This window comes from Sus scrofa, chromosome 1, assembly GCF_054392235.1.
Source record: "Sus scrofa isolate SSC_HxYL_T2T_F1_AM1 chromosome 1, Sscrofa_HxYL_maternal_Yorkshire_Landrace_v2.0, whole genome shotgun sequence".
NCBI classification, from domain to species: domain Eukaryota; kingdom Metazoa; phylum Chordata; class Mammalia; order Artiodactyla; family Suidae; genus Sus; species Sus scrofa.
Window position 1 is genome coordinate 288,975,068 of NC_139383.1, and position 25,186 is coordinate 289,000,253.

Genomic DNA, 25,186 nt, shown 5'->3' on the forward strand with positions numbered 1-25,186 from the left:
TGCCTCGCTGATGTAGGCCCCACACAGATGAACTCAGGAGGTCCTGTGGGAGATGGGGGTGGCCTGCCTGCCTGCCTGCCACCTGGGGCAGAACTGAGGAATGGAGGCCCGCCCTTGCCCAGCCGGGGCCCAGCTCCCACCCTCCTCGGCCGTCCTGCCGCCCCGCCCTGGCCTGACTGGTTTGGGAGCCCAATCCAGTCCCTGCATCCCTGACGCCATCCCTGACCGCGCCCGCTCTCTGGGCAGGCGGACCGCAGACCGGGCGCTCTGCCTGTCCTTCTGGGCTGTGGTGTGAGGCGGCGCGGCTCACAGTGGCAGTTGGGGGTGGCAGACCTTGCGGGCCTGGGGGCCGGGACGTCCCTACACACACACGGAGGCGATGCCTGTATGGGGCTGCGGGGGAGTGGGCGCCGTGGCGGCGGAGGCGGGCGCTAGCGGGGGCGCACGGCGGGCCGGTAGGCCGCCAGGATCTCGGCGCTGTGCGGGCACGTGTACTTGAACTCTTTCTCCTGCAGGGCGCTGTCCAGGTAGCGGCAGACGCCACGCAGCTCCGCGGGGATGGGCGCCTGGCGGAAGTGCGAGCACACCGTCTGCGGGCGGAGGGCGCGGTCAGGGTCTCCTCGGGGGTCCGACCCGCCCGTCCCGTCCCGTCCCTCCGGCGCTCACGTTCACGACGTGCAGCTTGGGCAGCAGGCCGCAGTCCGCCAGCGTGAGCTGGTCGCCGTCCAGAAAGCGGCGGCGGGACTCGCGCAGCTGCGGCTCCCGTGCCAGCTCGTGCTCCAGGGGCGCGCGCAGGTAGCCATCCAGCTTGGCGAGGGCGCGCAGCAGCTGCTGGTACAGGGCTGGGGCGGGGGGACGGTGAGGTCAGGGCCTGGGGCGCCACCCCCCCCCCCCCGGCCTCCCGGGGCTCCAGACCCTCCTCACCATCGTCCTGCGCGGGCAGCGGGTTCTTGATGAAGGCAGAGAATTTGTGGAAGACATCGTTGCCCGCGGCCGTGGACTCTCGGTATCTGGGGGCCAGGCTGGGGAATCTGGGGAGAAGGGTTCCAGTCAGACCCATGCTACCCTTCCGGGGACACCCATCTTTGTGCCTCCCGCTCCCCCCCCCCCGCCCCTCACTCTGGGGGGCCCAGCGTCTCCTCCAGAAACTCCTCAATCTGCAGTGTGTCTGTTTTGGCTTCACCATCGTAGAGCAGGATGGGCAGCTGTGAGCCCGGGGCAAAGTCCTTCAGCACATCTGGGCACCTGTGGGCACAAGGCGGGAGGGAAGCGGCTGGCCAGCCTGAGGAGGGCAGAGGCCGGGGGGCTTCCTGGGGCAGGGGCCCACCTGCGGGTGTCCACGGTGGTGAGGGTGAAGGGCACGCCCTTGAGAAGCAGGATCATGAAGAGCCTCTGACACGAAGGACAGTGACCCACGCTCTCGCCGTCCTCACTCGCCTGGCAGGGGAGTGGAGGGGTGTCAGGGCAGGGAGCCAGCCCAGGAATGCTGCTGCCAGGCTGGGGGAAACTTGGCCTCCCACTGCCAAGAAGCTGAAGCGAGGCCAGGGCTGCACCTCCGTTGGGCACGGTCTGACAAGTGGCCGCTGGGGGCCCTTGACTTGGTCCCTGAGAGGTGGCAGGGCTGCTGAGCTGCTGAGAGCCTGGAGGCTGCCAGCGCAAGGGTTTGGGGTGGGAGGAAACCCTGGCTCCGGGGCTCGGCCCCTCAACCCTTATCTTCAGAGCCTGAGCAGAGGCCAGGCCCCTGGGCACCAGGCCCCGAAGACTGTGAGCTGTTTTCTAAGTGATTCACCCTGCCAGGCTGGGCATCTCACTGCCCTGGGCTCCCCAGGACCTGGCAGCCCCCACTCAGGGATCACAGGTCTTGGCACCGAGGGGGCTGCCAGGCACAGCCCCCCTCTCCTGCTGCATTGATCCCGACCGCCACTGGGCCTCGGCCTCTGGCAACCTGCTTGGCGCACCCCCTCTGAGGGGCTTTGGCCCAGATGGAGGCTGGGAATCAGGATGGGGCCACCCCTGACCCGTTTGGGAATGGCTCCCGGCACTTCTCCCCCCTGCCTCACCCCCACTGCACCCACCTTCCCCAGCCTGGGGAGGACAGCCTGGGCCTACTGCAGGCAAGGGTGCAGAGACTTGCCCCTCAGCCTGCCCCGGGAGCAGCGCCCCGCACAGCCCCCTCCCGAGACCTCCCCCCAGCCCGGCCCAGCACCTTGACAAACAGCTGGAGCTTGGCGGTCTCGGCCATGGTGGGGAGCCGGGGCAGCAGGGCCTGGGTGGGACCTGGAGCTCTTTAAAGCTCCCTGAGCGCCCCGCCCTCCCCAGCCCAGGGCCCGCCCTGTGGAGTCACCTAGGCTTTGACGAGGCTGCCAGGGCTCAGTGCCCAGCGCGAGGGTGTGACCGCGGGGGTGGAGTGGGGGGGACCTGAGTGCCTCCACGGGGGGACTGGGCGGCGGTGTGACAGAGGTAGTCAGGAAAGAGGGGTGCCAGCCTAGGAGGGGTAGCTCTGAGCTAGGATCATCCCCACCGGAGCCCCGACAGCCCTCCCTGCCGCGTACCCGCCCAGAAAGCCGAGGAGCAGGAGGGAGACGCGAACCGCCTGGCCCTGGCCTGTTTCCTCGCCGCCTCCCAGGGCGCTGATGAGCCTCTTGAAGCCCCCCCCCGCGCCCCCGCCCCCGCCGCCCCTGCCCACCTACCGAGCTGTCAGGTGGAGGGCGCGCCCGCGTTCCAGACCTGCCCAAGGGGGCGGGCCAGGCTCGGGCGTCCTTCCCCCGCCGACCCCACGCCCTGCCCCGCCCCGGTGGGCTCGGGCGGGTTTCCCTCTGCTCTTAACCTGGTGGAAGGGGAAGAACCCTTCCAGGGCGCGCTGGGGGTGGTTAGAAGCCACAACCTTCTGACCCCCCGCCCCCGCTCCCTGGACTGGAAGGAAAAGGGCAGGGGAGGTCAGAGGAGTTGGCAGCCCCAAAACTGCACCTGCCTGCCCCAGAAGGGGCCCCTCGCCGCATCCACCCCCCCTCTCCCCGGGGCCGGCACCTGGGGGAGGGGCGCCTCGGGAAGGGCCGTGGGTGCGCGGCGCCGCCTGGTGGCGGTAAGTGGGATCTACCCAGCGCCTTCCTCGGTCAGCCCAGGGCCTGGTCCTGCCACCCCCCACCTCCCTCCCGACTCCCGCCACCCCTTCGCTCGGGCCCCTCCCGGTCAGGGCTCCTGGCACAGGCCACCCTGCGAGCCTGGGCCTGACCTCAACAGACTGTGGAGCTGGGCACCCCGCTCCCCTCTGGGGCCTGGGCCTCCCCTCCCCCGCCTCCCTTCCGCCACCGTGGGGCTGCTTCTCAACCAGGGGGTGGGGGGCGGGGGTGTCACCCAGCTCATCTCTTCCTTCCCTGGCACACAGACTGCCGCCCTGGGGAAGGCCCGATGCCCCCCGCATCTCCCAGCGGATGTCTGGGTCCAGGCACCCTTACACGTCCGTTAGGAAACGAAACGGGTAAATGCACGAAGGGACGGGTGGCTCAGAAAGAAGGAAATGAAACACCACCAGAATGCACGAGTGTGTGTTTCGCTGAACACTTATTTCTAGACCAAATCAGAACAAGACACGGTTTGTGGTTGCAACGGGCAGAAATGTGGCGACCACATTCCCAGCAAGGCGGTGGGGATGTGCTCCTGGGGGCTGCTGTCGCTGGTAAACAGCAGGAGCCATCGAGACGTCCCCATGTACCCAAGGGACAGATAATGGGGAGTGCTGTCCCTTCCACGGAGGAGGCGGGTCTGAGGTTTAGAGGGGGCAGGGGTGAACTGGGTCCCCTCCGAATTGCTGTGGCGCGGTCCTGGCCAGCCCCCAGCCCCTCGGAACACGACCATGTTTGAAGATGGGGTCTTTACAGAGAAGCCACATTAAGAGGAGGTCACAGGATGGGCCCTAACCCAACACAACCATGTCCTCATTGAAAGGGAGACTTGGGAGTTCCCACTGTGGTGCACGGGGATCGGCGGTGTCTCTGGAGCCCCAGGACACAGGTTCAATCCCTGGCCCGGCACAGAGGGTTAAGGATCCAGTGTTGCCGCAGCTGCAGCTCAGATCTGATCCCTGGCCTGGGATTTCTACGTGCCAAGGGGGCAGCCAAACAGATAAATAAAGAAAAGGGAGCTGTGAGTGCAGACACATGCACAGAGGGAGACCCTGCAGGCAGGTGGAGGCAGAGAGGGGTGATGCTTCTACAAGCCAAGGACTCCGACGAGGGCCAGCAAGGCGCCAGCAGCCCCCAGAGACCAGATCCTCCCGCACAGCCTCGGAGGAACCAACCTGCCGACACCTCGCGCTTGGACTTCTGGCCCCCGACAGATGTTGGGGAAGTAAATGCCTGGTGTTCAGGCAGCCCCGTTGTGGTACTTCGTCATGGTGGGGTCCAGGCAAACAGGTTCCAAGCGGGAGGGAGAAACCCAGCAAGTTGAAGAAACTACGCATCGGAGTTTCCGTTGTGGCTCAGCAGTCACGAACCCAACTTGTATCCGTGAGGACTCGGGTTCAATCCCTGGCCTTCTTCCCTGAGTTAAGGATCCGGCCTTGCTGTGTGCTGTAGTGTAGGTGGAAGATGTGGTTCAGATCCCATGTGGCTGTGGCTGTGGTGTAGGCCGGCAGCTGTAGCTCTGATTCAGCCCCTGGCCTGGGAACGTCCATGTGCCACGGGTGTGGCCCTAGAAAGAAAAAAGAAAACAAAAGAAAAAAATACCCTCTGGGTTAGTGTAGGTCACCCAGCTTATGTGTATCTGAAAAAAGACCACCACCTCCGACACGTAAAACACGGGCGTCCAATCTCAATCTGTGCTTTCCATCCACCGGCACCAGCTGAAATGTTATTTTTGGCTGAACCGGCAGCATATGGAGGTTCCCAGGCTAGGGGTAGAATGGGAGCTCCAAAAACCAGCCTACACCACAGCCACCGCAATGCAGGATCCAAGCCGTGTCTGCGACCTACACCACAGCTCACAGCAGCACCAGGTCCTGGACCCACTGAGTGAGGCCAGGGACTGAACTCATGTCTTCATGGATCCTAGTTGGGTTCATTCCCACTGAGCCACAACGGGAACTCCCTCCTCCACTGCATTTTCAAAATGTTTTTAAAAGATGTGAGAAGGTCGTGGTCACCAGCTGTAACTGGACCACAACTCACCTGGCCACTTGGGCGGTGCTTAACCCTCCCGCCACCCCCACCCCGTCCACAGAGCAGTCCCAGGGTGGGGGTGGGGGAGGCACTTGGGGGCTGCCCACCCTGCTCGCCTCCGGGTCGCTGCGGGGCAGGCTCGGCCGAGGTCCCGGGGCTGCTGGCCTCGGCCTTATTCCCGTGCTGGAAACCTCTTTCCTGAGCCCCTCCCAGCAACGTCGCAGTGGCTCTGTTCTAGACGGAGCGGAGGACCGTGAGGGGAGAGGAGGCCACCCCTCCTCCAGGCCCCCCCGCCCCCGAGCCTGCTGCCTGCGGAGCCGGGGCTGTGCCATCGCCCCACAGCCCACCCCTCACACGCAGGCTCACAGGCTTTTTGTTTATTTATTGAAAACAAACATCTGTGCGCTCTGTACAGGTCCGGCTCCCGGGCGGTCGGGCAGGGGGCCAAGCTGGGCGGGAGGGCAACCGTAGCTGGAGGGGTGGGGAGGGGGTCTGGCCAGGGGGGCCAGCTTCTCCAGTCCTGCGACCCGGCCCGCAGCCTCGGGGCAGCCCCCTCCCCGTCCCCGACGGCGGCCTCCCTGCGGGAAAGCAGAGGGTGAGGGAGCCTCTTCCTCAAGCAAAATAAATAGGCGCCTTGGGGGGGCCCTAACCCACCCCCCTCAGCCCCGGGCCGGCGCCACCACCGTCCAAACTCTGTGTGAGAGGGGAACCGGTTCCAGAGGCCAGGCCCTGTTCGGAGAGGGCTGGGCGGCACCTAGGGGTGGTGGCAGAGCTGGGCAGGGGCAGAGGCGAGGGGCCGGCCAGACCCCAAGGCTTTAAGGCAGAGCAGGGCGAGGGTGCGTGCAGCCCGGGGCCGGGCCGCCTTTGGCACAATGAGGGAGGGCGGCGCAGAGGCCGAGAGCGGGTGGGGGCTGGTGGAGCGTTAAGCCCCTGGTCCTGGACCTCCCACTCCAGGGCCTGGCAGGGGGGCACTGGGGGCACAGGGTGGGACCTCGGCCGCCGCCCGGCTTCCGTTCCCACGGCCTGTCCTCGATCCGGCTCCTGCGCTCAATCCGGCTCCTGCGCTCAGCACAGCGTGTCCGTGTTGAAGGAGAGCTGGGCCTGGAGGACAGCGGAGAGGCCTCGCTCGGGCGCCCACCGCCCGCCCCGCGACCCCCACCCCAGGACGGGGGCTGCACGCCGGCTCCACGAGTTCTGCGCGTGGTGAGGCCCCCACCCCCCTGGCCTCTCTGCTGGTCTGGTGGCTGCTGTCCCCAGGCTCTGCTCCCCCACCTGCCCGTCTCTGAACCCGGGGTCGGCTGCGGCTCTGTCTCCTCGGCCTGTGCCCTGGCCTCCCACGTCCTTTCTAATCCTGAGCCTCCAGTGGGCCCTCTGTCCCCGTGAGCTCAGGATCCGGGGTCCCCAGGCCACATGCTCCAGCCCCTCCCCGGCCTGCAGCCTGCACCCTGCAGCCACCTGGCTGTCCTGCCCCTCAGGCCCCCTCACCCGCTCCTCCTCGAAGCTGATGAGACCCTCATCCTCCGTGTCCAGGTCCTCGGGCTCATCGGCCACGAGCGCGCGCAGCTCGGTGGGGGTGGGCCGCGGCCGGAACAGGCTGAGCAGGCGGCCCAGGGGGGACTGCAGGGCCGAGGGCGGCTCTGTCTCCTGCTGCTCCAGGTTGTCGCTCTGTTTCTTGGCAAAGTTCACGAACACCTGGTGGGCAGGGGCAGGTGGGTGGGCGGGGCCGGCCCAGGGGGCCTGGCGGCCGCCGCCCAGGGCACTCACGTTGTCCAGGGTGGTCTGGCTGACCGAGTAGTCCTCGATGCCCAGCACGCCCACCACCTGCTCCATCTTGCTGAACACCTGCGCCAGCGAGATGTGCTCCGACTTGAGCTGGTACTGCACCTTCGTGTGGTGCCGCTCCTGGGGGCGGGCGTCGAGGTCAGAGGCCGCTCCGGGCGCGCCCCGCCCCCCGCCCCAGCGCCCGACGCCCCGCCCCAGGGCCCCGCCCCCGCCCCCAGGGCCCGCCCCCAGCCCCAAGGACCCGCCCACCTTGAGCACGGCCTCCGGGAAGTTCCTGTTGAAGAACCGCACCACGTCCTTCACGTTCTGGCTGCTCTTGGTCCTCACCGTGATCATGTAGCCGTCCCCGAACCTGTGCGACAGGCCCATGGCCCCGGCCCCAGCCGCAGGGGGGCGCAGCCTCCTCCTGCTGCAGCCCCAGCCCCCCCGCCCCCCGCCGCCGCCCCCCGCCGCTCACCGGTTCTTCAGGTGCTGGATGCTGCCCAGACAGCGCAGGCGCCCGTTCACCATGATGGCCAGGCGCGTGCACAGCGCCTCACACTCCTCCATGCTGCCAGGGAGATGCACAGGCTGGCACGGGGCGGGGTGGAGTGGGGTGGCTGCCAGGGCGGCGGGGGGGGGGGGGGCAGACCTGTGCGATGTCAGCACCACTGAACGCCCGGTCTTGATGAGGTCCAAGATGAGGTTCCAGAGGAAGCGCCGGGCCTTGGGGTCCATGCCCGTGGTGGGCTCGTCCTGGGGGTGGCGCCAGGCTCAGCTGCTGCGCCCCAGTCACCCTAGCTGGTGCCACCAGCTGCTTCCTGCCCCAGGCTCACCCAGAAGATGAAGGTGGGGTACCCGACCCCGTCTCGCCCCCCAGCTCACCCGGAAGATGAAGGTGGGGTACCCGACCCCGTCTCGCCCCCCAGCTCACCAGGAAGATGAAGGCGGGGTACCCGACCCCGTCTCGCCCCCCAGCTCACCAGGAAGATGAAGGCGGGGTACCCGATGAGAGCAATAGCTGTCGACAGCTTTCGCTTGTTGCCCCCGCTGTAGGTCCCGGCGGGCTTGTCGGCGTACTTGGTCAGCTCCAGCTTCTCCAGGGCCCACTTCACCACCTGGGAGCCAGAGCGGACGTCAGGGGCACACCCTCCTCACCGGCCCCCTTCCCCATCCCCTGGGCGACCCTCACCCGGGCCTCGTCCTTCCAGGGGATACCACGCAGCCGTGTGTACAGCTGCAGGTGCTCCCGGGCCGTGAGCTCGTCAAACAGGGCGTCGAACTGCGGGCAGTACCCGAGGCTCTGCTGCACCTGAAGCAGCTCCTTGAGCACGCTGGGGACACAGGGCCATCAGCACCGGTCCCCGCAGCGGCCCTGCTCTCCCAGGCACCCGCCTGCCCGCACCTGTGCCCGTTGACGAAGGCCTCGCCCCCCGTCGTGCTCTCGTCACCCGTCAGCATCTTGAAGGTGCTGGTCTTGCCCGCGCCGTTGACGCCCAGGAGGCCGAAGCACTCGCCGGGGCGCACGCCCAGGCACAGACGGTCCACGGCCAGGATGCGGCCGATCTTCCGCGACTTGTACACCTGGCGGAAGCGCGGGGGCTGCCGCTCAGGCTCGGTGGGGCAGGCAGGCTGGCTGTCCTGTCGGGCTCCCATCTGGGCGCCACCCCCAATGCCCCAACCTGCCAAGGGCCCACCTTGGTCAAGTTCTCAATCTTGACCATGTCATTATCGGCATCCCCCCGCAGCACACGCTGCCGCTCGCTGGCCACGTCCACGTCGTCCTCCACGGGCTTCGTCGACACTGGCAGGCGCCTGGGGGGACAGGGCGAGCAACGCCCGGCCGGGCCCCGCCCGTCACCCAGCGCCCCCCATCTGGCCCCGGCGGGAAGGTGGGCGGCGGCCGGCCTTGACCCCCGCCCCGTGCTGCCCGGGCTCCCCACTCACTGCGGCTGCCGCAGGAAGTTGTACTGGCACATGATGGTGAGGAGGAAGCCCACGAAGCCCTCGACGGTCATGGCCACCAGCCCCCTGGTGACAATGTCCCACTCGAACGGGGACTTCATCTTGTCAAACTGGCCTGCGGGGCAGCGGGCCCGGGGCTCAGCCTGGGCCTCCCAGGGTTCCGGAGCCGGGCACGCCCACCGCCCCCACCCAGGGCTCGGGCCGCGCCGCGCCGGCCGGCCTCACCGATCTTGGCGTAGTACTCGTTGATGTACTCGTTGTAGGCCATCTCCATCAGCCCGTGGCCCAGGTTGTAGTTGGGGAAGATGAGGAAGCAGCTTTTCAGGTAGCTGTTGACGACCTTCAGGTCCTGGGGAGGCCACCGGGGTCACCACACAGCCTGCGCCCCGCCGCCGCGGCACCCCGGCCCGCCGCCCCGGCACCTCCCCGACCTTGTCGTGCTCAAAGAGCTGCAGCAGGAAGGTGGCCACGGTGGCCGTGATGCCAATGAAGAGGTTGATGACGATGAGAAACACATAGGCCGAGCTGGGGACCTCGAACCAGAAGGAGGCCGGGTACATGATGGGGGTGATGGACCACCTGCAGGCGGCAGCGGCGGCGGCGGCGGTCACGGGGCAGCCCGCGCTGCCCCGCGCCCACCCCCAGCCCCCACTCCCCTTACCCGTAGAGCAGGAAGAGGGACAGCACGGCGGGGAAGTTGGTGGGTGACGTGTAGGCCGGCAAGTCAAACACGAACAGGATGATGACGCAGCAGGTGGCCGGGACCAGGTAGTTGAGCTACCAGAGCAGGGGGGCCGGTGAGGGGCCTGGGCAGGGACGAGGCCGGGGGTGGGGTGGGGGGACGACTGAGGGCCGGGGGGGGCAGGGGGCGGGGGGGCACACCATGTCCCACACGTAGTTGGCCAGCCAGTAGATGACGGGGTTGCAGCCGCTGACGAACTGCAGGTGCTTGGCCTTGGTGGACTTCTCGGCCACCAGGAAGACCACGAAGCTGGCCGGCACGAAGGACATGGCCACGATGATGAAGATGGCAATGACCACGTCCGTGCCCTGCAGCCTGGGGGCGAGGTGGCGCTCAGCCCCACCCGCACGCCGTCCACGGCCTTACCCTCCCCTCCCGCCCCCACCACCTACAGGTAATCCAGGGAGAGGCTGGCACTTGTCTTGTTCATGGGGTGGTTGGTGACGGTGATGCCTGCGGCACAGGGACAGCAGCCTCAGGGGCTTGCTCTGCGCCCGCCCCGCCCGCCCCGCCTGGCCGCCCAGCTCACCATAGGCCGCGGGGTTGCCCTTGCTCTTGGGCAGGTTGGCGCGCAGGATGGCGTTGTTGAGGCTGTTGAGGTAGGTGGGCATGCTGTGGTAGCCCTTGTTGTTGTAGTGAACCTGCAGCGGGGCAGAGAGAGGCCCAGGGGCCCGTGGGCCTGCAGACCCCGGGGCAGGGGCCGGACACGCGGCTGGGCCCGGGGCCGAGCGGCGCTCACCTGGGCGGCCCGGCGCACCGCGATCTTCCGCACCATGGCCGGGGCCCGGGCGCCAAACGAGGCTGGGATGGACTTCAGGACGTTCCCGAAGGTGATGGCCCCGTACCTGGGAGGCGAGGCGAGGAGCGGTGAGGCAGGGTCGCGGTGCTGGCCCCTGGCCCTGGGCCGCTGCGCCCCCCCGCCTGGCTCACCGGTGCAGCCGGAAGCGGTCGGAGGTGAAGAGCAAGTACTCGGACACGTTGTGGCCGGTGATGTCGGTCAGGATGTCGCCCGTGACCACCCGCATCTGGGGCGGGTGCCCGCCCACGCCGCCCGGGCAGGAGAAGCCAGTGCCCTGTCCGGAGCAGGTGCAGCGGACGGGTTCCCGCACCAGGCGCGGCAGGGAGGGTGCCGACGTCCAATTCTCTGTGGGCACAGCGGGCATAGCGGGCACAGTCAGCTGGCCCGTGCCACCCCAAGTCCCAGGCTGTCCCAGGAATCCAGGAGCCAGTACCTGGTCCAGAGGTGGGCGGCAAGGAGGCGTTCCAGGCCTGCAGCGGGTCCTCGTCCAGGGACATGGGAGAGTCAGACGGGGCGGGCGAGGGTGGGGGTGGCACGAAGTTGGACAGCGGCAGCCCCTGCGTGAAGGACTCCAGGCACATGCCGTCAAAGTACCGCGCAGCCAGCAGGCGCGACTCACCGCTGCTCAGGTTCAGCGTGGGCCCCAGCGAGCCATTGGCGGGAGACTTGAGCACGCAGGTGGCGCCCACGCCCGATGGCAGCCGGAACGTGCTCACCAGCTGCTGGGGGCTGGCGTCGGGGGACAGCCGCAATCTGGGAACGCACAGCAGGAGTCCGGGTTTGGGGGCAGGGCCCACCCCTCCCAGCTCTCACCCCAGCACCCGCCCCCGCCGCGGCTACCCCACCAACAGCCTCACCGGTACTCCCGGCGCTCCTCATTGGCATAAGGGATGAAGTTGCCGCGGGGCTGGGTGTAGTTGTGGTACTGAGAGGGTGACAGGACCAGTGGGGGCAGGTCACCTGGCCAGATGCACAGGGAAGCCTGAGCAGGTTCTGATGGCCCTCCCGCATCCCTCAGGCCGAGGTCCCCTCCTCCCAACACCCATAGGGCCCAAGCTTGGGGTCCACCCCCAGAATCCATGAATCCCAGCGGAGCCCTAGAATGTGCCCAGCAGTCTCGGGCACAGCGCCCAGGGCAGGTGGGGTCCCCCAAGCAACTCAGGAGCTGGGCGGAGCCCCAGAACCACTGGGCGCGGGGGGGGGCGGGGGATGCTGGCCTGTGATGGCGTCCCCAGGCCCTGGCCAGGCAGCCATACCGATCTCTGGGACAGAGAGAGCTACGGTCATAGCCACGCAGACAAAGAAAGCAGGGAGCAGGATCTGAGAAGACAGCGCCTTGGAGTTGCGCCGGGCACAGTGGAAGCGCTTCACCAAGAGCCCGTGGAACTGACGCATCTTCAGCCACCAGCCCTCCAGCTTGCGGCTGCCCTGGCCGACCTGCGTGAGGGCTTCCGCCTCGGCCTCTGCGCAGGGAGGTGGGGGCTGAGCAGGTGCTCACCCCACCCTCCGAGGCAGACCCTCCGCGGCCCTACCCAGCCGCCGCCGCCCACCTTGCAAGCTGACATTGTCAGGGTCCTGCGAGTTGTCAAAGAGGGGCCGATAGTCGCCGTAGATGTCCGTGTAGCCAGCTCCCTCGTCACCACGGGCAGAGCCCACGGAGGACGCAGACTGCAGTGATGCCTGGGACTGGGTCAGCTCTGCGCACCGGGCCAGGTTGCCAGCATGAGCCTCCCTCGGCAAGGAGTCCTCGGCCCCGGGCAGCACGTCCTTCCTGGACTCTTTCACGTCTGCGGAGGGAGAGGGGCCAGGGAAGGGGGCGGGAGCTCGGGGCTGCCTGCCACCTGCAGGCCTGTCGGGAACCCCAGCCCCCACACCCACGCACCCCCCGGGCCCCAGCCCCAGACTGACACTGGGGGGGTCCAGGCTTCTTGTTCCCACCCCCCAGAGACTGGGGAGGAGAGAGCAGCCCCAAGGCCAAGTTCAGACCTGGTGGAGAAGGGGTGGGGCAGGGCCGGTCAGCAGCTCCAGGGCCACTCACCTGCCTCACTGTTCTCCAGCGACGGGTCCTCCTCCGACACCTTAAGGAACACCTCCTCCAGGGTCGAGTCCATCAGCCCGAAGCTGCTCAGGTGCAGAGCGTCCAGACTGCGCTCCAGGTGCTACGAACATGCCTCGTGAGGTCCCCCTGAGCTTGGGCCAAAGCATGGGTCCCCCCAACCCACCCCCGCCCCGCCTCCTCCACGGGCCCCGCCCCTGCGTCCTACCCGAGTCCTGCCTCCCCCGCCAGCCCCACCTCCTGTGCTGAACACACCTCCTTGGGGCCCCACCTCCTACGCTGACCTCTCCCCCCGAGCGCCACCGCCTCCTCTGGTCCCAGCGCGTTCCCAGGCCCCGCCGCACCCCCCTCACCTGAAAGAGGCGCTCGAAGGCCCCCTTCTTGGCGGCCTCGCTGGGCAGCACGTAGGAGAGCTCCGTGCTAGTGTCCGAGACCAGCAGGCAGGAGGCCACGTGCTTGCGGATGAACTGGGACACCTGGGGCTCCGAGCAGCTGCTCAGCTGGGCCCGAGCTGGGGGGCTGGACGTCAGCCCTGGCTCTAGGAGGGAAGGGGACCAGGGGGGCTTCACTCGGGGACCGCACCTCACGGGTCTGGGGAAGCGCTACCGGGCAGGCAGCCTCAGCACAGACCTTGGGGCTCCCCGGGCTCGGCGGGCCGCTTGACCAGCGTGAGGCGGTAGCCGTCCCCGTAGGCGCCCTTGAGAAAAAGCGGGGAGCCGCAGCACTTGAGCTTCCCGTGGGAGATGATGGCGATGCGGTCGCCCAGCAGGTCAGCCTCGTCCATGTGGTGGGTGGACAGGAGGATGGTGCGGCCTGGGGGAGCCGAGGCCGGAGTCAGGGGGCGGCCGCGGGGGGCCGGGCAGGGGCCGCTCACACCCAGCCCGCGCCCCTCGCACCTTGCTTGTACTTCAGGATGAGGTCCCAAATGGCGCGGCGCGCGTAGGGGTCCACGCCGGCCGTGGGCTCGTCCAGGATGATGGCGCGGGAGCCGCCCACAAAGGCGATGGCCACGGACAGCTTGCGCTTCATGCCCCCCGACAGCGTCTGCACCAGCGAGTGCCTCTTGTTGGACAGTTCCAGGTCCTCGATCATCCTGACGTGGGGGCGGAGGCTGGGACCCGGCCTGCGCCTGCGCCTGCGGGAGCGCGCGTGCCACCCCGCCCCCGGCCCCGCCCCCTCGCCGCCCCGCCCCGGCCCGGCCCCGCCCCACCCACTTGTCCATCTCCTTGCGGATCTCCTCCTGGGCCCCGCTCTTGAGCCGCGAGTAGAACCAGAGGTGCTCCTCCACCGTGAGCCGGTCAAAGAGCACGTTGTGCTGGGGACACATGCCCAGGTTCTGGCGGATGGCGTCCATCTCCGTGCGGATGTCGTGCCCGTAGATGGTGGCGGAGCCCGACGTCGGCGGGAACAGGCCAGTGAGGATGGACCTGGGTGGGGAGGCGGGGTCAGGCTCCGGCTGACCACAGGGAGCCCTCCCAACCGCCCGGCCCAGGCCGGGGCGCCGACGCTCACATGGTGGTGGTCTTGCCGGCCCCGTTGTGGCCCAGGAAGGACACCACCTGGTTCTCGTAGAGGTTCAGGCTCAGCTTGTTCAAGGCCAGCTTCTTGTCGTTCTTATAGACCTTGGTAAGCTTGTCCACGCAAACCACCAGCGGCAGGTGGGTGGGCTCCTCCTCCATGCCCCGCGTCTCCTCTGCACCGGGGCCAAGGGCAGCACCGGGCTTCCTCAGGCCCCCGAAGCGCAGCGACCGGCCCCCCCCGCCCCCGCCCCCGCCCTGGCACCCGCCTCACCCAAGCGGCGGCTCTCCATGGCACAGGCCTGGTCCTCCTCCATGACGCTGAGGCGGGGGGCGCGAGCCCACGGCCAGCTCCACTCCCACGCCTCCGTCCGCCCACTGCCCAGCCAGTAGGACTTCTGCAGTGGGAAGTACCAGGGCCGGGGCAGCCCGTACATGCCTGCCGGGGAGAGGGGCAGGCTGACCCAGGGCCCGGGGTCGCCATCCGGAGACAGCATTCCCCGCGCTTGTCCCTCCAAAGGGCCTGGTACCTGGGTGCACGGCCTCGATGTACCACGTAAGCACGCCGTAGACGGCTGCGTCCACCACCAGCATGGTGACGGCCAGGAGCAGGTTGAAGTCGTCCCCTTCCACGGGCGACTGGCTGAACGTGTGCCACTGGATGCCCACGCCCGCCACCTCGTACAGGGCGAAGTACTTGGAGCCCAGGCCGAAGGCTGTCGTGGACATCAGGGACTGGGGAGGCAGCGGGGTCAGCGGGGAGAGGAGGCTGGACACCCCCCAAGCCCGGCCGGCCCCCCGGGACCCTCACCGCGATGCACTTCTCGAAGGCGGTGATCTTATCGTGGGCCACCTCCTCGCGGATGGCCACGTACATGTAGGGCACGTAGCTCAGGAAGTAGATGATGCCGCCGCAGGCCGAGGCCAGCTTGGCCTTGGAGTACAGCACGGACACCAGGAAGCTGGGGGGGGGGGACAGCACGGTGGGCCACCCGCCGCACAGAAGCTCGGCCCCATGCACCCGCCCTCCAGCCTGCCGCCGGCCACACGGCACTCGCTCACCAGAACATGATGGTGGCCACGGCGTAGACGGCCAGGAAGAGCCAGATGATGAGCACGTGGCTGTGCATGAGGACCTGGCCGTACTTGAGGATGGCGGTGAGGGCCGTCACGGAGATGGAGAGCTGCACGAAGCCCGTGATGAACCAGGCCACCCAGTGCACCGCATTGTTCAGGCCCATCGTCTTCATCACCTGCGGGCAGGCAGGCGGGCGGGCCCCAGGCCTCGGGACAGGGGCCCCGGGAAGGAACGTCCAGCCCCGGCGCTGCCAGCCCAGGCCCAGGGAGGGAGGGTGCCCACAGCTGCCTCCGTCCCTTCCCCCGCGCCCCCCTCCAGCCCTCCGGCCCTCTCCTGGGTTCCGATCCCACCTCCTTCAGCCGGTGCTCCTTCTCGGCCACAATGTGCTGGATGGTCATGGCCACGGTGTAGACCCAGGAGATCACCATGCAGAGCGGCATCATGTGCTCGATGACAAACAGGAAGCTGGGGGCGGGGCGGGGCGGGGCTTGAGGGCGGGGCTCGGGCTGCCCGCCCCCGGCGCCCCGCCCCCGGCCGGGCCCCCACTCACTCGTCCCGCGTGTAGCAGGGGTAGGGGAACATCTGCACGTAGTTGCCCGGCTCCACCACGTCGTGGCCCACGAAGGTGTCGATGATGGCCCGCTCCATCATGTCTGCGGAGCGGGCAGCGGTCAGCGCAGGCCGCGCCCGGCCCCCCGCGGCCCCAGGGCCGGCCCTCACCCTGGATCCAGACGAAGCCGTACAGAAAGTAGAAGCGGCCGCCGGTGTTGGGCCCCGGCCGCCAATAGGCCCGGCGGATCTCGTTGGTTTTCTCGGTGAAGCTGGAGTTCTGACGGATCTTGTAGTGCACGTGGGGCGGCAGGGAGCCGTCCTTACGGGTCTGGAAGATCACGCCTGGAACAGGACCAGGGTCAGGGCGGCAGAAGGGGCGGGGCGGGGGCGGGGCCGAGGGCGGGCCGGTGAAAGGGGGTGGGGCCTGGAGGGACTCGGGGCAGGAGCGGGGCGGGGACCTGCCCAGGGGGCTGCTCACTGGCGAACACGGTGACGTTGTCCTGGTAGGCCTGGTTGAGGGTGTAGTTGACGATGCTCTCCTCGTCGGGAAAACCCTTGAAGATGTCCACACTCACCTGGGGGAGGGCAGTCCTCAGAGCCCACTCTGGGCCCCAGCTGGGCCCCAAGGGGCCCGCCCACCCACCTTGGACATGAACTGGATCCAGCCGCAGGCCGCGTTGTCGATGGTGTCTAGCTGCTGCAGGAGGGCCGAGCCGTTGGGCAGTGAGAAGTTGTCCTGGCGCAGGGCCGGCGGCAGCTCCTCCGGCGAGAGGCTCAGGGCCTCGGGGTGCAGCCGAAGCTCCGCCACATACTGCGGGAGGGGGCCAGCTCCAGAGGGAGGCCTGGGCCAGCCTCGCCCAGGCCTGAGGGGGCCCTGCGCCACGACCGCCCTCCCAGCCCCGCACCCCCAGCACCTGCTGCAGCCAGTGCAGGTGTTGCTGCAGCCGGCCCTGCTCCAGGTAGCCACGGATCTCCGCCGAGATGTTGAGCCAGACCTGGGCGTAGTGCGTCACGTTGCCTACGAGCGCAAAGGTCTCATTGGCCTGCAGAGGGTGAGGGCAGAGCATGGGGCTCATGGAGGGATGCCCACCAGCCCGCGGACTCTCTCACTCCTTGCCTCTCCCCGTGGCTGGGTGCCCGCCACCCGCCAGTCCCCACCAACAACGAAGCCAGATCCCAGCTGGAAGCGCCAGGCCCTCCCTGTTCAGGCCTCTCTTCAGGGCCTCCCTGGAAAACCCCGTGCCCCAGCTCCAGGGCAACACGGCCTCCCGTTCCCCCCACCCCCACCTCACCAGCTGTGCCTCGCCCGCTCCTATGTGGGAGCCCCCTCTGCTCATCCCTTGAGCAGCCCTGACACATGGCCCTTGTTCCCCCTGCTCATCCTAGAACCCCCTCCATAGCCTCTCCCCTTCCTGGGCCATTTCCAGTCTCGGTTTCTACTCGCTCCATCTACCCTGGGACGGCCAGGGGCAGCCTGGCCTGCACAGGCCCCAATCTTGCCCTCGGGCTGCTACTCTGAGCAGTTTCCAGAGCATCTTGCCCAACGGCTCTGCCCCTCCTCTATTCTCACCAGCGCTGCCCAGCCCTGGCCATGCCCAGCCGGGCCAGGTTCCGGCACCACACCAGCCGTCCAGGGCAACCCCAAGGCAGCTCCCACAGTGCACCTGCACCCTGAACCAGCCCACAGGTTCCCCCCACCCCCAGAGCTGAGTCGAGCTTGAGGGCCAGGGCTGCAGCCCTCCCATGACAATTCTACCGAGCCCGCCCCCTGTTCAGGGGTCCCGGGGCTGCAGAACCCTCTGCCCAGCTCCTCCAGGTCCTGCCCCAAAGGACACGTGCAGCCTTAGCGCTCCACGCAGCGGATTTGCGCACCTTGAGAATGACGCGATCCGCCTCAGAGCCCGCTGGCGCATAGAGGATCTTGGGGTTGCTGGTCATGAGGTGCACGAGCAGACCCAGGTTCCGCTGCTCCTTGCTCGTGAAGCCCAGGGAGCTCATGTTGCCCCTCCGCAGCGCCTCCGGCTCGATGGTGCTGGGGCAGGCGGGGCGAGACCTCAGGGAGGGGCGGGGCATCGGCGGGGCGGGGCATCGGCGGGGCGGGGCGGGGGCTTCAGAGGCGGGGCGGGCATCGATTGGAGTGGGGTGCACCATGACCAGGGAGAGGGTGGCAGGACCAGGCCTCGGGTCAGGCCCCGCCCCATCTGTCTCCCTCCCCGCCCTTACCTTGCCACCCACCTACCGGTTGTTGCCGCACAGGATGGGCTGCAGGCCGGCCCAGAGCTGCACGAAGGCAGAGCACTGGCCCTGCAGCGCGTCCGAGGAGGCTGGGGCTGCAGCGGATGGGGCACCCTCTTCGGCCGTGGTGTTGGAGCCTGTGCCCCCTCCAGCCCCTGTGCCATTGGCCGCCCCGCCAGGGCCGCTGCCTGGGGGCCCAGGAGCCCGGCCGGCGCAGGCGCCCTGAGGCAGCAGCAGGGCCAGGGCCGAAAGAACATCCACGTCCTGGAGAACCTTTTGGGCGTCCAGCAGGTCCTCCAGGAGCGCCTGCAACCGCTGTGGGGGTGGCGGCCGCGGCTGGGGGGCGGAGCCGTTGGCAGCATCCAGGCCCAGCTGAGGGGAAACGGGGCAAGTGGGGAAACGCTGATCCAGGGAAGGGAACAGGGTCGGGCGGCTGGCCTGCAGGTGCGTGACTGAGGTCAGGGGTGGCATGGGGAGGACACTGGCAAGGGACACAGGACACAGGCTGGGAGGAGGGGAGCAGCCCGGGGTGTGGAGAGGGAGCACTGGCGGGGCTGGGAGCACAGACTGGAGCGAGGGCTGTGGACAGAGCAGGGGGCACAAGGCGTGGCCCTGGTGGGAGCTGAAGGACATCTAACCCCAGGCACACCAAGCACAGCCTCGGGCCCAGGAGTCCCCTGTGATGCCACGGAGCCTGGCACCTCCTCCAGCCCAGGCAGCAGCTCTGTGGGCCAGCTGGCAGGCAGGGCCTCACCTGCCGGGTGATCTTGGCCACATCCAGTTGGTTCCGGAGTTCAGCAGCCAGCCCTGCAAAGCGCTGGGCACGCGCTGCGGCCTGCCCTCTGCAGACGGCGTCCCGGTAGCCCTGCAGCGCTATCTGCTGACCCTGGGGCACCCTGAGGATCTGGCCCAGCTCCCTGGAGCCTGGCGTGCACGTGAGCTGCTCCAGGAGGGTAGGGGCCAACAGCAGCTCCTGGGGACAGGGTGCAGGGGATGCAGTGAGAAGGAGCCCCAAGCAAGAGGAAACCAAGGGCTTGGCCCGGGATGGCCTCCGGCCGTACCCTGCTCCACCCACTGTGCCAGGTTCTGCGGTGGGGGGGGTACAGTGGAACACACCTGCCTCCCCCTCCCCATCCCAGCCACAAATGCCTAGAGACCCTCCCTCACCCCGGAAACGCCTGCCCAGGAGCCGGCAGCACCAGAAGTCCCCTCACCTCCGTCCGGAACAGGGGATTGCTACCCAAGCGGCTCCAGGGCCCCTGATCCCTGGGCAGGCCTGCGCCGGCATCCAGGGCAGGTGAAGGGCCAAAAAGCAGGCGATAGACCTGGAGCACAAGGGGGTCAGGGCTGAGGCCGGGGCTCCAGAGCCCTGCATCGCCCTCACCCCAACCCAAAATGCGGGGAGGCAGAGCAGAGGGGCCAGGGCAGACGCTCGCTCACCACCGACACGCGGCCCGCCTCACCTCGGGCAGGTCCACCTGGGCAGCCAGGAGCGCCTGGGCTGCACTGTCAGGCAGCGACAGGTTCTGTGTCAGGAAACGCCAGAGCTCTCGTGGGTCCCTGGCCCCCGAGTTCAGAGAGAAGGAGGACGCTGCAGAGGCAGAGGGATGGGGCTGAAGGGCGGGTGCCCCGAACCGCCCCAGAGCCGAGCCCAGCCGCGGAGCCCCCCCAAGGCCCAGAGGCAGGCCCCCGGCAAGAAGTGACCGAGCCACTGCCCGCCAGCCCAGGGACCCCCTCCCCCCGGAGACACACCTGCAGGTCTGTCCGAGTGGCCCTCCCAGGCGTCCGGGCCCGAGCCGAGGGCCTCCAGGTGCTGGCGCAGCGCCTCCAGCTCCGAGCCCAGGCTGGGCCTCGCCGGGTCAAACAGGTTGCCTTCACCCACCACGCGGTTGAGGCGCTCCAGCAGCTGAGTGACCCTGCACCATCACCGGACGTCACCCGCAGGTCGCCAGGCCCCGGGACAGGGAGGGGTGGCGGGATCCCCGGGGGCACTCACGTGGAGTTGGCATACTGCAGGAAGCCGAACTCGTCCCGCTGGCCGTCGGGGCACAGCGACTGCATGACTGGCAGGATGCCGGCGGAGGTGAGGGGCGCAGCCGTGTAGAAGGCTGGGGGGGACAGGGCCGGTGAGAGGGCCCAGAGCGGGGTGGGGGACAGACAGGGGGGGGGAGTCAAGAAGGGGGAGGGAGACAGAGGCCGAGAAGAGAGATTTAAAGAAAGTCAGGAAGGAAAAGCAGCCTCAGGCAGCAGACAGGAAACAGAGCCAAGAGGTCTAGTGCAAATGATCCCAGCAGGTCAGAGGTCAAAGGGCATCTCACCATCCCTTCCCCACAACCCCCAGAACGTCCCTCTTCCCTCAGCCAGTCCAGACCAAGGTGCTCTGCCACCTTCCCCAAGAGCTGCGATGCAGCCTGGCCCGCAGAGCCCGGGGGAGCTCGTGGGGTGCCCCAGGATGGCGACCTCTGACCTTCGGCCAGCTGGTTAGTGGAGTGACTGCAGGAGCCCACAAGGGCCTGGGTGGAGAGCAGCTGGGCGCCCCAGCCTTGCCAGGCAACCCCGAGAGGGTGACACCTGGGCGCTGGCCCGGGAGCCACCGTGTTCCAGGAGGTTCCACCCTCCCACCCGCCACCCATCCCCCGCCGAGAGCCCGCCGTTCCCCACGGCGGGCAGGGGGCCCTGCAGGACCCAGCGGGCCAGGAAAGACTGTTAAGGCAAGCGGGGGGGGGGGGGGTGGGGTGGGGGGGGCTCAGGCCGCACCACGTGGCCCTGCAGGGCCATCCTGTGGCTGCCGCCCGGGCCAGCAAGGAGGCGGCCGCTCACTTACAGACTGCATGCAGGCCGGGAGGACAAGAGCCCATGCGGGGGAGGGCAAAACAGAACAGAGGAGAACAGTGAGAAACGGGGCCGCGGCCACTCACGGCCACCACAGCCAGCCATGTCCTCCGGCCCCGCCAGGAGGCGAGGCCGGGGACCACGCGGGGGAGCGGGCGCGCGGTCTGCGCCCAGAGGAGCCCGGAGAGCTGGTGCGCCATGCGCGCACAGGTCGCGCGTGCGTGACGCCGTGAGGGCTGCCTGTCCCGGTCCCGCCCCGCCCGCCCCGCGGCGCCCCGCCCCAGAGGACCCTCACCTTCCTTCACGGAGATGGTGGGTTTCTTCTGCCGAAGCCCCAGCAGGATGAAGAAGAGCACCAGAGGGATGCAAATCTCAAAGGCCAGGACCCACTGGAAAGGGCGGACGGGGTGAGGCCACCTGCCCGGGGCAGCGTGGCCTCCCACCCATGGCCCAGGGCTGGGCAGGACCAACCCAAACCCCCTCCTAGCAGACACCCTCCCAGCAGGGCCAGCCCGGCCCAGACGCCAGGCGCTCCCCTGGAGACCTCGGAAGGTCAACCCAGGCCCTCCAAGGCCACAGAGACCCCGGCCTCCTTCTTCCAGGACTTTTGCGAAGCGTGAGAGGGTCAGTGTTATCTGGTTCAAGCGAATCAGGTCTCCCACCCGCCAGCCCAGGGTCCGCTTGCCACACTCAAGGCTGGCAGGGAGAGATGGACCAGCAGGTGGTCCACTCTGAGCCACGCATCTGCCCAGCTCATCTTCTCCACTGCCACCTGCAGGGGGGCCTGGACAAGATCCTGGAGGCAGTCTCTGGACGGGCTGCCGCTCCCACGCCGCCCCAGGGTCAGCCCTTCTCCCACCGCTGTGGTGCCATGACACCCCCACGCGAGGGCCTAGGGACCTGAGGCCTGGTGGCGAGAGAGGCCTGGCTTTCGCTCAGGGTCCTGAGCCAACAGAAAGACCTGGTCAGGGCTCTGACAGCCCCTGGTCCCCGGGGCACCAGCACCTCCTTCTGCCGTGGCCCCCCCTCCCCTCCCCCCAGGGGGCTCAGGTGTGCACGGCAGCCCCCCTGCCTGGGGCCTCGGCTCAGTGTTCCCAGGACAGCTCCTGCCACTCAGGCTGGACATCGAGGTGAGTCCCGGGGGGACCTGCTCGGAGTGGGACCCAGGGCCCGGGCCTCCCTGTCTCCCCTGGACAGCAGAAGGACTCACCATTCGCACCCCACCTCCCGGCTCAGGCAGGGAGGAGCGAGACGAGGACCTCAGGCCAGCTGCTCCTCAGGGGAGCTGCCTGCCCAAGCCGGGGGCGCCCTGACTCCCACCCCCACCCAGCTCTTCTTGGAGTCCCCCGGTTCCCTCAGCCTCATCCCACCCCAAAGCAGACCGCAGAGCCCTCGCCCAGCGGCACTCCCTCTGCCCCCCCCGGGGTGGGGGCAGCTGCTGCTGTGTTGACTGGGCTCTGACAATAGCGTTCTGTGGCCTGGACACCCCGCCGAGTGTCTGCGCTCCATGCCCGCCCCAGCCCGTGCCAGCCTCCACCCCCTCCTGAGAAGGGACACAGCCAGGGCTAGCCAGGGAGGTACCGTGGGCACCAGAGGGCTGGGGCAGGCGCATGCCACACGCACACACAGAGCGAGGACGGCTGCGTGCAAGTGGCGATGCGGGAGGCAGGGGTCAGCGCCGCAGTGCCAGCTCCACCCACACCGGCCCTACCACCGGGCACCTCCACCACGTAACTGCAGCAACGGGCCACGCTGCCGCCTCATTGCTATAGCAACAGCCATGCACGAGCTGCCAGGAGAAGAGGCCTGCTTGGCCGGCGGGCGGGAGGCCAGAGGGGCATCTGGTTACGGCGGGCAGAGCAGGTTCAGCCTCACCTGGCTGCCCCACCCGGCAGCCTACGGAGTGGTCAAACCCCTGTCCCTTGAGACCAGCCCAGTGCCCCAGGTTGTCCCACTGCAGGCCCCTTCTGTTGTGTCAGGGGGAGAGGAGGTGAGGCCTGAGGATGGAGGGGCTGCCTCCCTCCCACTCTGGTCACTTGGTGACAAGGATCTGGTCCCCCCACCCCCAGAAGCAGCTTGTGGCCCCAAGGTAGACCCATGTCCAGCTAAGAGGGCACAGGCCACACTCACGGACGGCGACATGGAGGCACAGACCCTGGGTTCCTACTCTCCTCCAGCCCAGGCTTTCCCCGGGGCACCCCGCGCGCAGGGCAAAACCTCTACCAGCCAAGCCCAGGGGTGCAGCTCTGAAGCCTGAGACCCTCCGGGCAAAGCGCGGGTCCGGCCCAGGAGGGCCTGACATCTAGGCAGCCCCAGCCCACAGCCAAGCCCCGCACAGCCTCGGCCATCCTGGAGGAAGAATTTCTGGGGTGTGTGGCCATGGGCCAAGGACTCCACGTGCCTGACCAGCCCTGGCAGCACCGTGGGGCGTGGGCACAGGGAGCTTCGGGAAGGGGGCCTCCGATCTAGCACGCAGGGGCTACTTCCACCTGTAGGTCGGTGGGCATCTGCCACATGCTTGCCAGGTATCTACCAAGCACTGCTCCCCTCCCTAAGCCTTGGGGTCCATTCTCAGGCCTCACCTCCTCTCCCTCTGACACAACAGAAGGGGCCTGCAGTGGGACAACAGAAGGGCATGCTGGGCCGTCACTGGGGCTCCTGCTCCCAGGCCCTGGGCTCCTTCCCGCCAAGAACTCGGACTCCAGCACGTGCCCACCTCCCAGTCCCCCTTCCTCCCCGGAGTCCCACCCTGCTGTCCCCAGTGACCCTGAGGTAGGGGGAGCTGCGCCAGAGGCGGCCTGAGGCTGCAGGCCTGATCCATGGGGCCCAGCAGCAGCTGGCCCCAGGCGCCCTGGGCAGGGAGTGTACCCTACCCTGGCTCCCTGCCAGGGCCAGGTGCCCCGGGGAATCCTGCCAGGCCGTGATGACGACGGCCACCCTGCTCTGCCTGCAAACTCGGGTTTCTCCCCGTGTACTTGGAAGCCCTTCCCGGGGGGGCGCAGGTAGGAGCTGGTCGGCCCCAGGGATCCCAGGGCCAGGTGGGCAAGGGGTGCCTCCACCTCAGGCTCCATCCCCAGACCCCAGCCTGCTCTGGGCCCTATCGTGGAAAAATCACCGGGGCCCATTCAGGAACTGGGGCTCCCGGGCCTCTCGGGTGCGCGTGTGCTGCTGCCAGGCAGGCAGTCAGGCCGGCCGGCAGGCGATGCCCCTGCCCTTACCGGGGCCACAGCCGTGATGGCCAGCAAGATGACATCCAGACCACCCCAGCCCGGCCGCTCCCCAGGGCTTCTGTCCCTGACAGCTGCTGTGTCCTGCACCCTGAGGCCCCGAGCTGCCCCAGGCTCAGGGCGGAGAGCCAGGGAGCCCGGCGGTCACAGGTCCACACAGCAGGACCCAGTCGGCAGAGGTGGGTGGGTGGGCGGTCAAAGAGCGGATCGGCCTCAGGGAGGAAGGGACCCAAAGGACAGAAGGGTGCAGGGACCCGAGCTGGCCGAGGCTGGCACAGCAAGGACATCGCCAGGGCTGAGAAAACCTGAGCGAAGGCCAGTGGGTGTGCAGAGGAGGAGGAGGAGAGGTGCCTGCCCAAGGACAGAGGGGTGGTGCCTTTCCAGAAGGGACATGGTCCCTGCAGGGGCGCCAAGGGGGCTGGGCCCAGCGACCACAGAGCCTCTGAGCAGGATGGGGTCCCCCAGCCGGTCCTCTGCCCGGGGGAGGCTGGACCTCCTGCGACCCCGGCTCCTGGGGCCACCTTCAACCCCGCACCCCGCGGCCGGCCCGGGGAGCGCGATGCGGAGGGCGCCCGCCCCATGACTCAGCCGAGGACCGCGAATGTCAGCGGTCGCGGGCGGCGGCCCGGGCTCTGCCGAGACCCCCTTCCCGGAGGCCGGCGCGCGGGCAGGGGCGGGGGAGGGGCGGGCGGGGAGGGGGCTGCGCGCGCCCGGCCGGGCTCGCCGCGCGCGCGCGCGGGACGCGCGCAGCCTCCCGCTCCCGCAGGCCCGCGGCGCGCGAGGTCGCTCACCGGGCTCCGGCGCTTCAGCGTCACGTTCTTCCAGAGCAGCAGCTGCAGCTGGTGCAGGAAGCCCATGGCGGGGCCGCGCTCCGGCCGCCTCCGCGCCGCGGCCGCTGCTCTGCGCGCCCCGCCGCCCGCCGCCCGCCGCGCCGCTCGGCATCGCCCGCGCGGGGCGGGGTCTCGGGCGTCCGGGCCGGTTCGGCGCTGGCTCCGCCCCGGCGGCCGCGGCGACGGGCGCTGGCGCCCGCCCTCCCGTCGGCACCCGGCCTGCGCCGCCCCCGCTTAAAGGGGCCGCCCGGAGCCCGCCCGGACCCCCGTCCCCTCTGTCCCCGCGCTTCCTGGAGCCCCACCCCGCCGTGAGACACTTCCCGGTGGCCCCGTGTCACCAGGCGTGGAAGGGACGCGTACCAGAGCCCACGTCTGAACCGTGACCCTGACTCGCCCCCTTCCGGGGCGCTCTTCTTCCAGGGGCAGCAGACCAGCG

At 68.8% G+C, this 25,186-nt stretch overlaps 2 protein-coding genes across 5 annotated transcripts; both read right to left on the bottom strand.

The window, feature by feature from the left end:
* Positions 1 to 3: 3 nt before the first annotated feature.
* Positions 4 to 2,830, bottom strand: CLIC3 (chloride intracellular channel 3). Of its 2 annotated transcripts, none has more exons than XM_085001807.1 (6): positions 2,691 to 2,830; positions 1,328 to 1,437; positions 1,120 to 1,245; positions 925 to 1,031; positions 667 to 842; positions 4 to 590 (listed from the first exon to the last, which is right to left on the bottom strand). In XM_085001807.1, exons 2-6 carry the CDS (start codon positions 1,381 to 1,383, stop codon positions 432 to 434), a joined length of 624 nt encoding a protein of 207 aa, XP_084857933.1. In that variant the 5' UTR covers positions 1,384 to 1,437; positions 2,691 to 2,830; the 3' UTR covers positions 4 to 431. The 2 variants fall into 2 exon arrangements, with proteins under 2 accessions (XP_084857933.1, XP_020936903.1); XM_021081244.2 differs by lacking the exon at positions 2,691 to 2,830 and adding an exon at positions 2,207 to 2,261 and having other exon boundaries at positions 286 to 590.
* A 2,693-nt stretch (positions 2,831 to 5,523) lies between these two features.
* On the bottom strand, positions 5,524 to 24,871 carry ABCA2 (ATP binding cassette subfamily A member 2). Of its 3 annotated transcripts, none has more exons than XM_085001205.1 (48): positions 24,712 to 24,871; positions 20,989 to 21,082; positions 19,858 to 19,969; positions 19,614 to 19,777; positions 19,325 to 19,452; positions 19,076 to 19,186; positions 18,616 to 18,834; positions 17,866 to 18,233; positions 17,499 to 17,658; positions 16,541 to 16,669; positions 16,270 to 16,437; positions 16,105 to 16,201; positions 15,795 to 15,968; positions 15,625 to 15,727; positions 15,425 to 15,539; positions 15,059 to 15,180; positions 14,808 to 14,958; positions 14,527 to 14,731; positions 14,271 to 14,435; positions 13,992 to 14,172; positions 13,694 to 13,906; positions 13,376 to 13,572; positions 13,110 to 13,292; positions 12,833 to 13,017; positions 12,462 to 12,582; positions 11,974 to 12,210; positions 11,680 to 11,886; positions 11,281 to 11,383; positions 10,857 to 11,176; positions 10,555 to 10,768; positions 10,364 to 10,469; positions 10,154 to 10,265; positions 10,017 to 10,077; positions 9,765 to 9,939; positions 9,544 to 9,659; positions 9,314 to 9,461; positions 9,108 to 9,231; positions 8,865 to 8,997; positions 8,615 to 8,732; positions 8,323 to 8,501; positions 8,110 to 8,251; positions 7,901 to 8,035; positions 7,570 to 7,673; positions 7,396 to 7,488; positions 7,188 to 7,290; positions 6,921 to 7,058; positions 6,642 to 6,848; positions 5,524 to 6,257 (listed from the first exon to the last, which is right to left on the bottom strand). In XM_085001205.1, the coding sequence occupies exons 1-48, from the start codon at positions 24,775 to 24,777 to the stop codon at positions 6,222 to 6,224; spliced, it is 7,242 nt and encodes a 2,413-aa protein (XP_084857331.1). In that variant the 5' UTR covers positions 24,778 to 24,871; the 3' UTR covers positions 5,524 to 6,221. The 3 variants fall into 3 exon arrangements, with proteins under 3 accessions (XP_084857331.1, XP_084857319.1, XP_084857323.1); XM_085001193.1 differs by having other exon boundaries at positions 15,059 to 15,249; XM_085001197.1 differs by lacking the exon at positions 24,712 to 24,871 and adding an exon at positions 21,904 to 22,071 and having other exon boundaries at positions 15,059 to 15,249.
* Between the last annotated feature and the right edge of the window lie 315 nt (positions 24,872 to 25,186).